Source organism: Mastigoproctus giganteus, chromosome 2 (genome assembly GCF_048544385.1).
Source record: "Mastigoproctus giganteus isolate SK-2022 chromosome 2, ASM4854438v1, whole genome shotgun sequence".
Lineage (NCBI taxonomy): Eukaryota > Metazoa > Arthropoda > Arachnida > Uropygi > Thelyphonidae > Mastigoproctus > Mastigoproctus giganteus.
Window position 1 is genome coordinate 89,463,569 of NC_143576.1, and position 13,371 is coordinate 89,476,939.

General features: G+C 36.4%; 1 protein-coding gene across 1 annotated transcript in view; it reads left to right on the plus strand.

The window, feature by feature from the left end:
- LOC150089404 (nose resistant to fluoxetine protein 6-like) overlaps positions 1-13,371 on the plus strand; it is a 142,185-nt gene that overhangs the window by 47,559 nt on the left and 81,255 nt on the right. The window contains exons 4-7 of the mRNA XM_090389431.1: positions 1,782-1,869; positions 2,151-2,248; positions 6,081-6,251; positions 10,176-10,269. Of these exons, the coding sequence (XP_090245557.1) occupies positions 1,782-1,869; positions 2,151-2,248; positions 6,081-6,251; positions 10,176-10,269 (451 nt within the window). The remainder of the gene's footprint in view (positions 1-1,781; positions 1,870-2,150; positions 2,249-6,080; positions 6,252-10,175; positions 10,270-13,371) is intronic.

Sequence of the window (13,371 nt, forward strand, 5' to 3'; positions counted from 1 at the left end):
TTCGCATGATTTATTGTGAATTAGATTGTACAAGATCGTATTCACAGGCTAAAATTCAGGCATGATATTTGGTGGGGAATTCAGGGCTTGGTTTATTTTTAAATGCTGCCTGCCACACCAATAAAACAATCACAAGAAGTTTGGACCTACTGCCGGTAAGTTCAAAGTTTGAGCGATGCACTGGAAAAAAAATCTTCAAAAGTCAACAATATTATCTCGATGGAATAGAACTTGAAAATTTCCAGGCTGTAAAAAGCGCTGTGTCCACATTCATTGCTTCAAAGACAGGTATTTTAAAACATGGTATTGAAATGAGTACAGAAGGTGGCACATTTTCCTTCCATCCATCCTCATGGCTTTCAGCCCAAATCCGAGATAATTTTTCAGAATTCGTTAATATTTTGGTAAATAAAAGTGACTTTTCAATTATTTTTGTTTGTTTCTTTGCTGTGTTTATGATTCAGCTGCTGATATGTAAGTTGAAAACCTGAATACTTAACGAACTACGCTCGGTTTTTTTTTTTTTTTTTTTTGGCGTTTTCAACTTTTCTTTTGCATGATATTAAAAAGAAAGAACACTTTCAAAAGAGTTTTTGTTAAATTAAACTAAACGCTGAACAGGGCGTGCGAACGTACGCATACTTAATTGTAAAGAGCAGCCTTTATACATTCAGAGCTTACAGTTAAATATAAAATTTTGTTTCTAAATATAAGCTTTCGCATCTACGGTACAGAAATACAGGAGTTACAAGCTGGGGGAGAAGAGGTAAAAGTGGTTCAGGACAAAAAAGACCTAGGAATTAATTCAGTCAAACATGAATTTTCTATGCAGTCTAAACAGGTAACTAGGAAGGTACATGGTGGTCTAGGAAGGTCTATGATATATAGGACCTTTGCAATATTCGTGACGCCACGACATCAAAAATCAACTTTTACAAAACGTATGTGACAGCGGAAAAGTATCCCAAATTAAGATTTTTTTGCACAAAAAATTGTGAGTGCCTTCGGAGCTACATACGTTTGTGAAACTTTCTTTTCAAAAATGAAATTTATTAAAAGTAAATCTTGAGCTTCAACAACAGAAATCAATTAAGATGTGAAACTACCAACATTGAAGTAGATTTTAAAAAATAGAGTGATCGTAAAGAAAAGCAAATATCTCATTGATGTAGATATATAATAAAAATGAATGAATAAAATACAATTTTATAGCATTTGATTTTTTATTTTTAACAGATTTTTTTTTTTATTTATTTTATGTGTGACCCGCGAAAAATTATAGTTCGTCAAGGTGGCCGGCAGAACGATTTGGGTTGGCCAGGCCTGTCCTAGAATATAGTCTCCACCCTACCTTTCCCAAAACGAAAAATCAAGTGGAAGAAGAGTTTTATCCAGGTTTATTCCTTCTTGGGACCTTAAAGAAAGTGATATAAGTGGGAAAGTGCCTTAAATGGCCGTTAAAAAATGCATGGGATTTCATTTCCCTCCATTTGTCATTTTGGTATTGATTAGGCCTATATGCAATAGTAGGTTCGACCGATTCCAGAATGAACGAAATTTATTTATTACTATTTACAATAGATAATGTTATATTTGAGATAATGGTTGTTAAATCTGTTATAAAATACTTATATGCGATTTATTTGATATTAGCTGTTGCACACTTCATGTAAAAAACAATACTGGATATCAGACATTAAAAAATGTGGGCATCTTTCAGCGGTTTTTTTTTTTTTTTGAATAAGTGAATATTTTGTCTTAAACAATGCATTATTTTGCAGTTTTAAAAGATCTTCCCTTCAACTACTCAGTTGAAGACTGTAGGGTGAAGAAAGAAGTTGAAGTGGACACTGTACAAGTTGTGATAATGTAAGTGTTATCTATTTGTTAAATTTATTTAAAAGAGCTCCTTAATTTCGTAATGAAATTACTGTAAAATTAAAACTGGTAATAAGTAGTGCATGTTATGTAAAATAAGATATCGTATATACCTTTCAATACAAGAATGAAGTAAATCAGCTGAGGATAAACAGAGAAACGACTGAGAGAGAGAGAGAGCTTAACGTATGATAAATATAGTTGTATACTTATCAAATAAAAATTTCTTTCAAAATAAAAGAAACTTACCGTCTTGTTACTGTTTCTTACAGAGCTATTCTGTGCGTTCTAATTTTCATAGTGATACTTGCTTCGGTGATGGATCTATTGTACAATGACTCTAACAATCAGAAGTCAAAAGCCTCCCCGGGTAAGTAAAAAAAATATTACGAACGATTTTAGCCCTATAAAAGAAGATACCAATTAATATATTTCAATAAAATAATAATAATTATTTTGATGTTTAAGAAAGCAGTTGTACAGTTTGTGCACGAGTTTAACCTTATTTCACAAATTTATAATTTAAAATATACTTGAAGCTAGAGCTTCAAGTCTCCTGATGAATAATTAACAAAAGCGCTTGCTATTCTGTTCGTCACTTTATTAATTAAATTAATCATTTATTAATTAAATGTAAATTTCGTTAAAATAAAATACCACGATAGTGTAGGTATGTATAGCTATCAAAGCGGCATGTACAGCTATCAAACATTCCCATGGAAATCTGCAAATTTGGCAATCTCAGCAGGGTGAGCAAAACAGCAGCTCGTTATCCAATCCATCGCCAAAACCTGTTTCGTTTCGTACGTTAGTTGATCGGTGTGTAATTTTTCGTATGATATTTCACATTTTACACGGACAGCACGTCTCGAACAAATCAAAACAGAGTAATTCAATATTTAATTACTGAAGGGCAAAAACCACACGAAATTCATACAAACGAGGGCTGTGTATGGTGAAGGTTGCTCACCAACTCCAGTGTTGTAGAGTGGTCAGGGTTTCCAGACTTTAAAGAACCTGATGCGAATTCGGAATGGTATATTGAAACCAGAGGTGTAGCAACGGTGGTGCAGAAAGGGAGAAGTTGCCCAGGGCGCCGAGCTTCAGGGGCGCAAACTGAAAGAATTATCTATCACATTCACGCTCAGGGGCGACAGGAAGACATGTTGCCCCCGGGAGTCGATAACCCCAGCTACGCTACTGATTGAAACTATAAACTGTCTGCCTCTCAGCATCAAACGCAAGTAACTGGGATAACTAACAGAAAGAATCATTCTGCTTCCATGATAGCGCACGCCTGCAGGTTGCCAATCCGATTCACGTCTTGCTTTAAAAGATGGCCTAAGAGAGACTCAAACGCACTAAGGAAAGTACAGCGATGTCACCACGTGACATTCATATTCTTTTAGTCCGTTGGGAAAAACTGTCCTTTAACGAGTTTCTTCCGAAAACTCGGGTTTTTTGTAAGGCAAAACAGGCAATCCGACCAAAGAGACATTATACACATGTAGATGAGGTTGTTCTCTGGTAACTCTGAAAAGATGATCTGTCCTAAAAATCCAACAAGCAGTGTGCTTAATAGGAAAATAAAAATAAGAAAAAAAAGCTTTAAAAGGACGTCGTGATGTCCTTTTAAAGCTTTGGTACATTGAATAATGTTACGTTGTTTCAATTAACATAATTAAGTTAAAATACCATCGAAAATGGTCTGACAACATTCGAAAGAAGTTTTGAAGAAAGAACACAGAACAGTAAAGCAACGGGACGAATATCTATATTCTGAATTTTAAAGTTTTTTCGAAAATAAAATGTTTTAAAAGTGTGAAAAGTGTTTTAATCGAATAATTCTCAGATGTTCTACAGCTGCAGGTTTTTTTTACAGTTCTCTGTACGTATGTAATTTATACAAGCCTTCCAAGCCTTAAATAGTTAGATCAAGGTTCTGCGCAGAAGTCTGTATCGAGACTTTGCAACTGATAAACTGCAGCCGCTGTCTATAGGAATACTTCTTTATAGCAAACACTTACGTTGTTAATCTTCATTGCATCTATTCCAACAGACATCCTTCCTGAAATGAGGGCAGTAAACTTGAACACTCAAGGTGTGGCCTAATCAAGGCTTTATAGAATACTTATTTCTTCGTCCATACTAGCAAAATTTCTGAACATCATAGACAAAACACTATATGCTGTCCTAGCAATATAAACAAATAAAATTTCTCTTTATGCTCCGAGACGGTCACATAGGATCAAAGAAATTTAAAAGATAGAAAATGCAAGTACATTTCGTATTTTGCTGTTATATGGGCTTGAACCACGGCCAAATAAATCGCATGCACTACCGTACTTCTGCATTGACCATTGGTTATTGACGGAACTTCATGCTGCAAAGCACAATTATGCTTGATTTTTTCACTGTCGGCTACTTTCAGTTTTTCTTTCCTATCCTGAGTACTAATTACATTTGGGATTACTATTACTGAAATGCAGAACTTAACATTTCTCGATATTGTACTTTAATTGCAATTTTTCAGACCAACTAAATTATTTAGTTATTGAAAATACCCCTGCTTGTCTTTGTTACTATTTTCCATCTTCCAGACCTTTGTATCATTAACCAACTTTGAGAATGAAGCCTGTTATGCCTTCAACAATGCCATTAACAAATAACAGAAACAAGGGACCCAGTACCGAACCCTGTTAACCACATTCATGACCATGCCACTCAAATCAGCAGTCATTCATAACCACTCTTTGTCTTCTATCGTGTAGACAATTTTATCCGTGGTAGTACTTTCCAACTAATGGCACAATCCTCTGATTTGTACAAATTTCATTTATATGGGATCTATCAAAAGCTTCAATAACACCTATAATGTATGCATAATATATCAAAATAATTCTATGCGTCCAGTGTTCTTTTGTAGCAACCTCATAATATCTTATCAGATTAGTTAAACATGATTTCTTTCTAACAAATCCATTTTGTTTCTCGAGTAATCACACTCCTGTCCAGAAGCTTTTGCAATACATCTATAATCAGAGATTCCATAATTTTCCTTGAAAATGAAGTTAAACGTGGAGGTTTATAATTACCCATTTTATCATTGCAACACTTTATAAACTGGGGGAAAATTTATATCTCCAATCTTTTCGGAATTCATCAGGGCTCCAAATATCCTATATATATATAGAGTGTTTTCAAAATTGCAGCGATAGAGCGCGTTCTACAGCTAAAAATAACAACAAAAAAAAAGTTCGTATAAGCGATATCAAAAAAGTCTATTTCCGAGATATTATAGATTAATCATAAATTACAAAACCGTGTAAAACGGCAAAGCATTTTTATATTCAAATTTATGTCATAAAAACATGACTGTGTACTACGGCTTTAAACAGCACAAAACATACGACAAACATCGACATGAATAGTGTTGTTCTAAGACAAGAACCAGCTACTCAGTAGCGAGTAATCCGTGTGTCAGAGTATACACTAAAAGTATCAGCGTGTCTGTTGAATTTCAGGTTGCACAACTGATTGCCTCGTTGTGCACGGAATTTATTAAACTGATATTATGGGAAACATTACAAATCTGTTTACTTTTGCTGAGTTAATGATTTTAATTTGTGATGATGCTCGTAAAGAAATCTGTAGAGGCAGAAACAAGGAAAAATTTTCCACTTGACGAGTACCAGATCGGAAGACAACTTAGAGAAACAGGTTTTGCAAATGTTGTAGATTAAATACTTCGGCTGCACAAATACGATATCTCATTCCACAAGTACCAGACGCTTATTAGGTCTCTTAAACGTTTGATTTGCAAATATATGCAGAATGGAGAACATTACATGGGTACAGTTGCCGCAACGTACATTTTAAATCAGTGTAAACTGATATATATATATGAAACTTCAAATTATTAAAAGTAAATATATATATATATATATATATATATATTTATTTCTTTTTAATTTACTTTTCCTGTTCCACGTTATTACTTAATTACAATCCGAAATATATATATATACATACGTATATACATAAAACCTTTAATTCATTGTACTCAGTTATTTTTTTTAATCCTTTGTATGCTATATAGTTTGATACAAGTTATATTAACCTATATTAAGTATTTATTGGCACTACAATAATGAAGTAAAATCATCTTGAAATAATATTAGAAATTATATTTGTTTACGTAGGGAAATGCATACAGACGTGTTTGGCCTTCTCTTTGTTTAAGAGCGTCCGTAGTATGAATTACGGCCAATCAGACCTTGGTAATATTCAGGTGATCCATGGCATCCGAGCTATTAGCATTTTATGGATGGTAGCAGGTCATTTATTTCTTCGAAGCAATTATCAGTTGCACAGTAAGTATTCAAGTTTGACAATTTTTTTTTTTTTTTTTTTGGAATTTTGAGAGTGAACTGAAATTAATTTTACATCATCATCATCATTCTCTCTCTCGCTCATACCCACATAAATGTAACTTTTTATTAAAGCAGAGACTCAATGTGACTCAAAGGACTCATCCACTTTGCTTCGCCTTCCGTACTAACGCTATGGAAGAAAAGACCAAATGGGTGGTGACCTGGAGGCACCTGTTTTTTTCTCTACTACACCTAATAATATTCCTACATGTTAGCTAAGAAATTTAAAACGACCTGTGTACTGTTCAGCCTAATGACTAGTAGCCGTAAACAAAAGACTTATGACTGCTTCATAACGATTACTTCATGACTGCGACAGTCAATAGTTCATATTCTCGCTGAATTTTCACATAATTTGATTGCTCGGTTTACCTCTTGGTAAGCATGTTTCTTTCAAGATTTTTACTGCGAGGGGACAGCTAGGCATAAGAATACTATTAGGCAAACCTTTACCCGATTTAAATATTATGGAAAATGAATGTTTTAATGTAAAGAAAAGAAAAAAACATTAATATATATATATAATTTTTTTCCACAGCCAGTTTAAATTACTGGCGGCCGGTACTGTGCACAAATATCACATTTGAAGTAAATAAAATATACTCGCTGAATAAGGCTTGATAACCATGTGTATATATATATTTCTGAAGTGAATCAGAGAGTTTTTGTGAAGTTTCTAATTTTATTTTCTTTTGAAGATTACCCGTTCCTCTAGTTTGCCATTATGATTCATCGAAATTTCTAAATATGCTGCGATTATTGGATATTCTCGTTTATAGATGCCAGACTATGCTCAATTCCAGGACAAAGCCTTGGGAGTATCCAAATGCGACTGCTAGGAACTCCCTCCCAGTCACGATTCTTGGGGTAGAGACAGAGAGATTATCCGCTTGCTAATAATGAAGCTCCTATAGCGTCACTATTAGGTTCGGTCCGATTTACTATTTGGGCTGCGCAGAGAATCCACTTTAAAGCTTCATAGATGAAATTCAAGGGTCGCTGGATTTCATCACGATATCCACAATAATCTTAAAGACATCGCTCATACCATATGGAAGAAGCGAAAGAGAACCAGAAACCCAGTTTTGGGGTCCAAACGTGGGTTTGTCCACTTCACGCCTCAAAATAAGCAAAACGGGATACTGCACCGTGACAACCTATAACTAGAGTGCAATTACCATTTTCGTGTGATGCGACAACGCCACCTTGGAAGATATTTCTATGGTTATTTCAATTTCTTGAGAAGATAAAAGGCATCTCGCTACTGCATGATTAGATGGATGGCAGATCATTTAGGAACCATCTCTGAACTTAATCAAAGCTGCAATTTAATTTGAAGAGGCAATGTACATTCTGTTAAATAAAGTAAAAGGAGGGGATGATAATTGAAATGAAAGAGGAAGAGCCAAAATATTAAAATTCCATCAAAAATGGCAATAAATTACAATAAAGGATTCAGGAAAGGAATAAAGAGGCACAATGGAGATAATTCATGCAACGTGCAAAATTGAACTGCATAAAAGACTTCCGGTAAAGAAGAAAAAGCCAGTAGCAGAATTTGAGGAAGCAATAATTAAAACCCTGCAGATGCTTTTATCTTATTTTCTTAGGGAACTTTTATATATTTATTCTGTTTTTATTGAAATGTATCACATGTGATGGAATTTCAGATAAAACAAAAAGGGGTTTAAGAAGTTTCAACTACTTGTTTGCAGCATGTTGAAAAGTTTAAGGGGATTTTCTGTTAGACGTAACTTGAACTTTTTCTTTCTTTTTTAGGCATCACGTTTGCAGTCAGGAATATATATCAACAGTTCGTGTCGATAATAAAATGATCCATATACATTGCATCATGGGTACAATACAGGGGCAAGACTAATGCCCACAGCGCATTGCATATACAAGTAGTTGATTTAAAGACAGAAGAGCTGCATTTCGGTTGAGATGTTTGCCATCTCAGAAATTTAAGGTGCAGATTGTCGCTACACTCCAACAGCACACATAACTTCAAGTAGCGTTAGTAGGCAACTGTTTTGGCAAACTTGTTGGCCATGAGCAAGAAGATGAGAGAAAAAATAACTTTATTTCAGAAGTATTCCTAAAGGATAGCTCTGATCGGCCATCGTGTGGTGGAGCACCATTTTGCACATAGTTGTCCGCCCCGATAAAAGTGCGGTTGCCAGCATCTTATTAGTGTTAAAACCGCAACCTACTGTTACTTTCTAATAGTGAAGTAAGTACGTGATATATATGATGCGGGTGTCTCTTTGTTTTCAGATGTTTCATTTCTTGACAGACGAGAGTACATTTTGTCGTTTACTGCTACTCCGCTTGTAGTAATAAGACAGTCTGCGATCCCAGGTAGGGACTACAGGCAGCCTTATGATCAAAATAATGTGGAATTTTGTTAACTCCTATATGATGATTAAAGCTTAATGATTCTTCCAACGCTGCTTTAGTTCCTCCCTTTAACTGCTTTTCAAAATCACGAGACTACCAATGGGTTAGACCACCATCTTGAAGAGACTTATAGGATACACATTCACCTTCGGCTGGCAAGGACAAACATCAACGAATTGTTGTTGTCATTGGGGATGGTGAGTGTGTTGTTCTATATTTATTTTTGCAGATATATAGGCCTGCGTTGGTGTAGGCCCATCAAAAAAGTTGCTAGTTTCTTCAATTTTCTTTGGAAAATTAATTGCACACGGCCCGACTTGAACCTGCTCTGCAGAAGAGGTTGTGAACATACTGAAAGTGGTATGTGCTCTTCTGCATAAACAGCCTTTGATGTTATGTTACTAATTCGCATCGTTGCATTTGCATTAATGTCGACATAGGTCAATAAATTTATATCTACATATAAATGAAACAACTTTGAAGCTTTATAATTTTTTATATATAAATGTTTCCGGTTATATGTTTATATATTATGCTCATTTTATATAATGTGTTTCAGACTGAATTATGATGAACCCACAAGAGAAAGCGAAATGTGTGCTACTGATGGCTGAATTAAATTTACCAAAGACAGGTCTTGCGTACTCAGACGTGCTTCAACCGCTTGTGGAACCACAATTAGAGGACCGTCAACCTCATATTCCAGCAGGATGGCGCTGCTCCTCACTGGTCTCGTGATGTCCGCCTCTTCCTTGATGCCTGGGTGCTAGGGCGCTGGATGGGTAGAGATGGACCATTACTTGGCCAACAAGATCGCCTGTCCTTACCAGTTTGATTTTTTTCTGTGAGTTTATAAGAAAGACAGTGTATTCCACAAAAGCGAAGGACACCGTTCAACTGAAAGGGCGCATCACATCAGCAGTGGCTTCTATATCCCCTGATACGTTAGACAGCGTGGAGGGAAAATGGCCATCGCTGCGACTTGGTCCGTGCTAAGAATGGTGTACATATTGAATGTCCGCTATGTTGAACCATCACATTACGTAACCTAATATACTAGGATGTCATGTTCGCGTATATCATATGAAGCTCACACGTACTGACTATCATCATCTGTGTGAATATTACTCTTCTTGCATTCTTCAATAAAAAGTAATAAGCATTCATAGTTGTTTCATTCCTATGTAGACATCACGTACTTCTTTTATAACTCGAGTACATTGTCAACGATCATAATGGCAGAAATACCTCCATGTAAATTTTAATCTCAGAAATTTCGAGAGAATGCCCAACTGAAATTATTCAAATTTTCAATGCTCGATATTAAAAAAATTGCAGAATGTTGACAATTGGCATGACCAGATGTTGCCTTATTGCGCGTTGTTTATTGATCAAATACTATTTTTTTCAGATATAGGACTATGGTGACATATTTCATCAATTACCCTTTTTTGTATATTACAGGTTACTTAAAAAATGCCATTGATCTCTCCAAAAGTTGGCCGTTTCAATGTATCGTTAGCTCCCCGCTGGCACTGGATTCTGTTTTATTCACTAGGTAAACTAAATATTTTTGAACAAAGTTAGTAAAATTTTAGGCTTAACATTTTTTGAGATTTGCACATTCAACAACTAAAAAACGAGTTACAATATCTTGTATAGTTCTTTACGCCTCTTTAAGCTCTGATATTATTCTGACGTGACCGAACAGTATGATTTTCCTTAATAACAATATTCTGGATTTTTGCTAACTCAAGCCAAATTTTCTGACAGCTATAATACATTGAGTGGCCAATGTATTAAGTGTACCTACCCGTTTCATGAAACGGAAAGTTCCTTCTGTAACAGTTCTGCCGTTATCAAACCAGGTTGAATGCACTGGTCCTAGTCCGACCACCGAAATTAAGCAGGTACCATTAGTACTACTGAAGGTAACCTGGGAATAGTGGGTGAACGGAACTACACCCACTATTCCCACCTGTGAATAATGGATGAAGTTCCCTTTGTTTACTTTTACGGGATGGAGGTTTAGACTAAATTGCAGGACGTTTTCTTTTAGCCAGAGAGTTGCTAATTATTGGAATAAGTTGTCTTCATAGGCGATTGAGGCTGACAGCTCGGGGTAATAATTAATATCATTATTTATTTATTATCATGTTTTTTTTTTTTTTTTTTGGCCGATGCAGCAAAAGCCCTGGGCTCCCTTGCATCATACGGCTAATACTAACACCATTATTGTTGTTTGTAAGGTTTTAGGCGCATCAGCGACTTAGGCCATATTGCGCAGTGTATATCATGTTTTTTTTTTTGGCCGATTTGCTGTTTTCTGGACGAAAAACCCGAGTTTCTGGGAGAAAAAATCATGCTACCCTCGCCTGAGACCGACTAACTCAGCTATGTTGTGAAAAAGGCCCATAAAAATTCTTCACGTCGTCGATAGAATTCGAACTCGGGTCTTTTGCACCCGGTGATGACGAGTCTACCAACTGTGCTAGCGCAAGGGCACCATTACCCTATTCTTACCTGCTTTATTGATATAAAGCAGGTGAGCAGATTGTAGGCATGCTGTGCATGTGAAATTCAGTGCAAGACTGGTCAAGACGAAGATTTCAGCGACTTTGAACGTGGCATAGCACTCGACACCAGAAGCGCCAGTATTAGTATCGCGAAAACTGCAACTTTGCTGGGATTGCAGTTTCCGCGAAAGTCAGGGACACAAAAGGGTACTCTTACCACGGAAGACTTCAGTTTCTGCAAGTTGCAGAGCTTGGAAACTAGGCACCTGCAAAGAGATTCGACTGTAACGTTTAAAGATTTAAATAACTAAATGTTGGCCGATGGCATCCTTACTCTTATTCGGACAACAAATATGAGGGAACAGATTAATTTTTTTATTTTTTTTTTTTGCTGATACTGCATACGTTTACTTCCTTGCATCATTTGCCACTACTATTCGTAATTTGACGAAAACATCGTGAGTCTATGGACTCATCCTGCCAAGTTTCAACAACGGGGATGTCACAAGGCCAGAATTGTACAGACTGATTGCAGGAACGTAAAGCTGAAGTCAGGCAACTGGGGTGGCCTCTCCAGTCACCAGACCTCGATCCAGCTGAGCACTCGTGGGATGAGGTGGAACGAGAACGAACTCTTCGGAGAATCCTCAACCATCCAATTTACAAAAAACGGTGGGAAGCAACTGAGTCAACGTACAGCATCCATGTGGTAAGCTTTCGACATCCCGTTATGAGGGCTAAATGAGGAACTAATGGCTACTGGATAGGTGCAGCTAATAAAATGGCCACTCAGTGTACACTTGCTTTTAATAACTTCCGATACTATACTGGTGTGCAAAACTTAAGGACCAGTCATGTTTTCACCTGTAGCTTCTCATAGGAGTGGCCTGGTTAAGGGAAAAGCATACCAAAGGAACCTCGTGAGGTATAGAAATGATGAAGGAAAAAACACCAACACAACAACGGAAACAAAACGGTACAAAGGGACTTTATTCAAAAATGGCAACATAGCACTGGCTGCCATGATACAAATGCATCACTGCCAAAGATGGAACAAAGGGAAGAGGTGGTCCTCAGTAGGAGATATGGCCACTCCTAATGTCGATGCAGGCTTTGCCCCGCCTGTCCATACTTAGAACAATGTTGTTGATAAGTTCTTGCGGTAACATCGTCCATTCCTCATCTTCAGCTGGTGAAGATTTTCTGGTGGGTGTGGACGCGCCGCTAGGCGTCTCCCCAGAGCGTCCCATATGTGTTCGATGGGATTTAGATCGACGGAAACGGGCAGGCTAATCCATACGAACAATATCTTCACTTTCCAAAAACATATCAACAGCTGCAGTGCGATGGAGTGTGGCGTTATCATCCATAAACACGAACTCGGGGCCAATGGCACCTCGGAACAGACGCACATGGGGAAAGATTATCTCAGTACAGTAGCGTGCACCGGTTACAGTACTGCCTTCCAGTATCTCGAGTTGTGTACGTCCATCCAAGATAATGCCTCTGCCTCCCCAGACGAGAACACCTCGACCGCCATATCGATCCCTTTCAGTGATGTTTTTGGGGTAATACCGTGTGCCAACCTCTTGCCAGATTAGCTGACGTCCAGAATCGCTGCTGAGACTGAATCTAGTGTCATCAGTGAAGAGTACCTTAAGTAAAGATTTTGTGGTTATAACCTTTAGAAATAGTGTTGGTCCTTAAGTTTGTTTTGCACACCAGTGTATTTGGATAGCAAGGTCGTTTCTGATATACTAAGTTTGCATATACAGTAAGCGCTATATAATTGCTGTATACATTAGTAGTAAACTTTCTTGAAGTATACAGTTTAGTTATTATTAAAACCATCATATTAAATAAAGTAATATTATATATTTATAATAAATAAATAAATAAATAAATAAATAATGTAGTACAGTGTATTTGTCTAACTAATCTGGTATGATGTTTAATGTGTATTACGTTGTTTAGATGGCCATACAATAATGCATTATAATTTAGTTTCCTTTAAAAAAAAAAAAAAAAAGACATGCTCTAAAAAATCAAAGCGATAATGTATTTTAAATAACAAAAGCTACGATTTTTAGATTAAATAAAATACAGAAACATTAACATTGCAATATGCAGGTTTAAGTAAATAA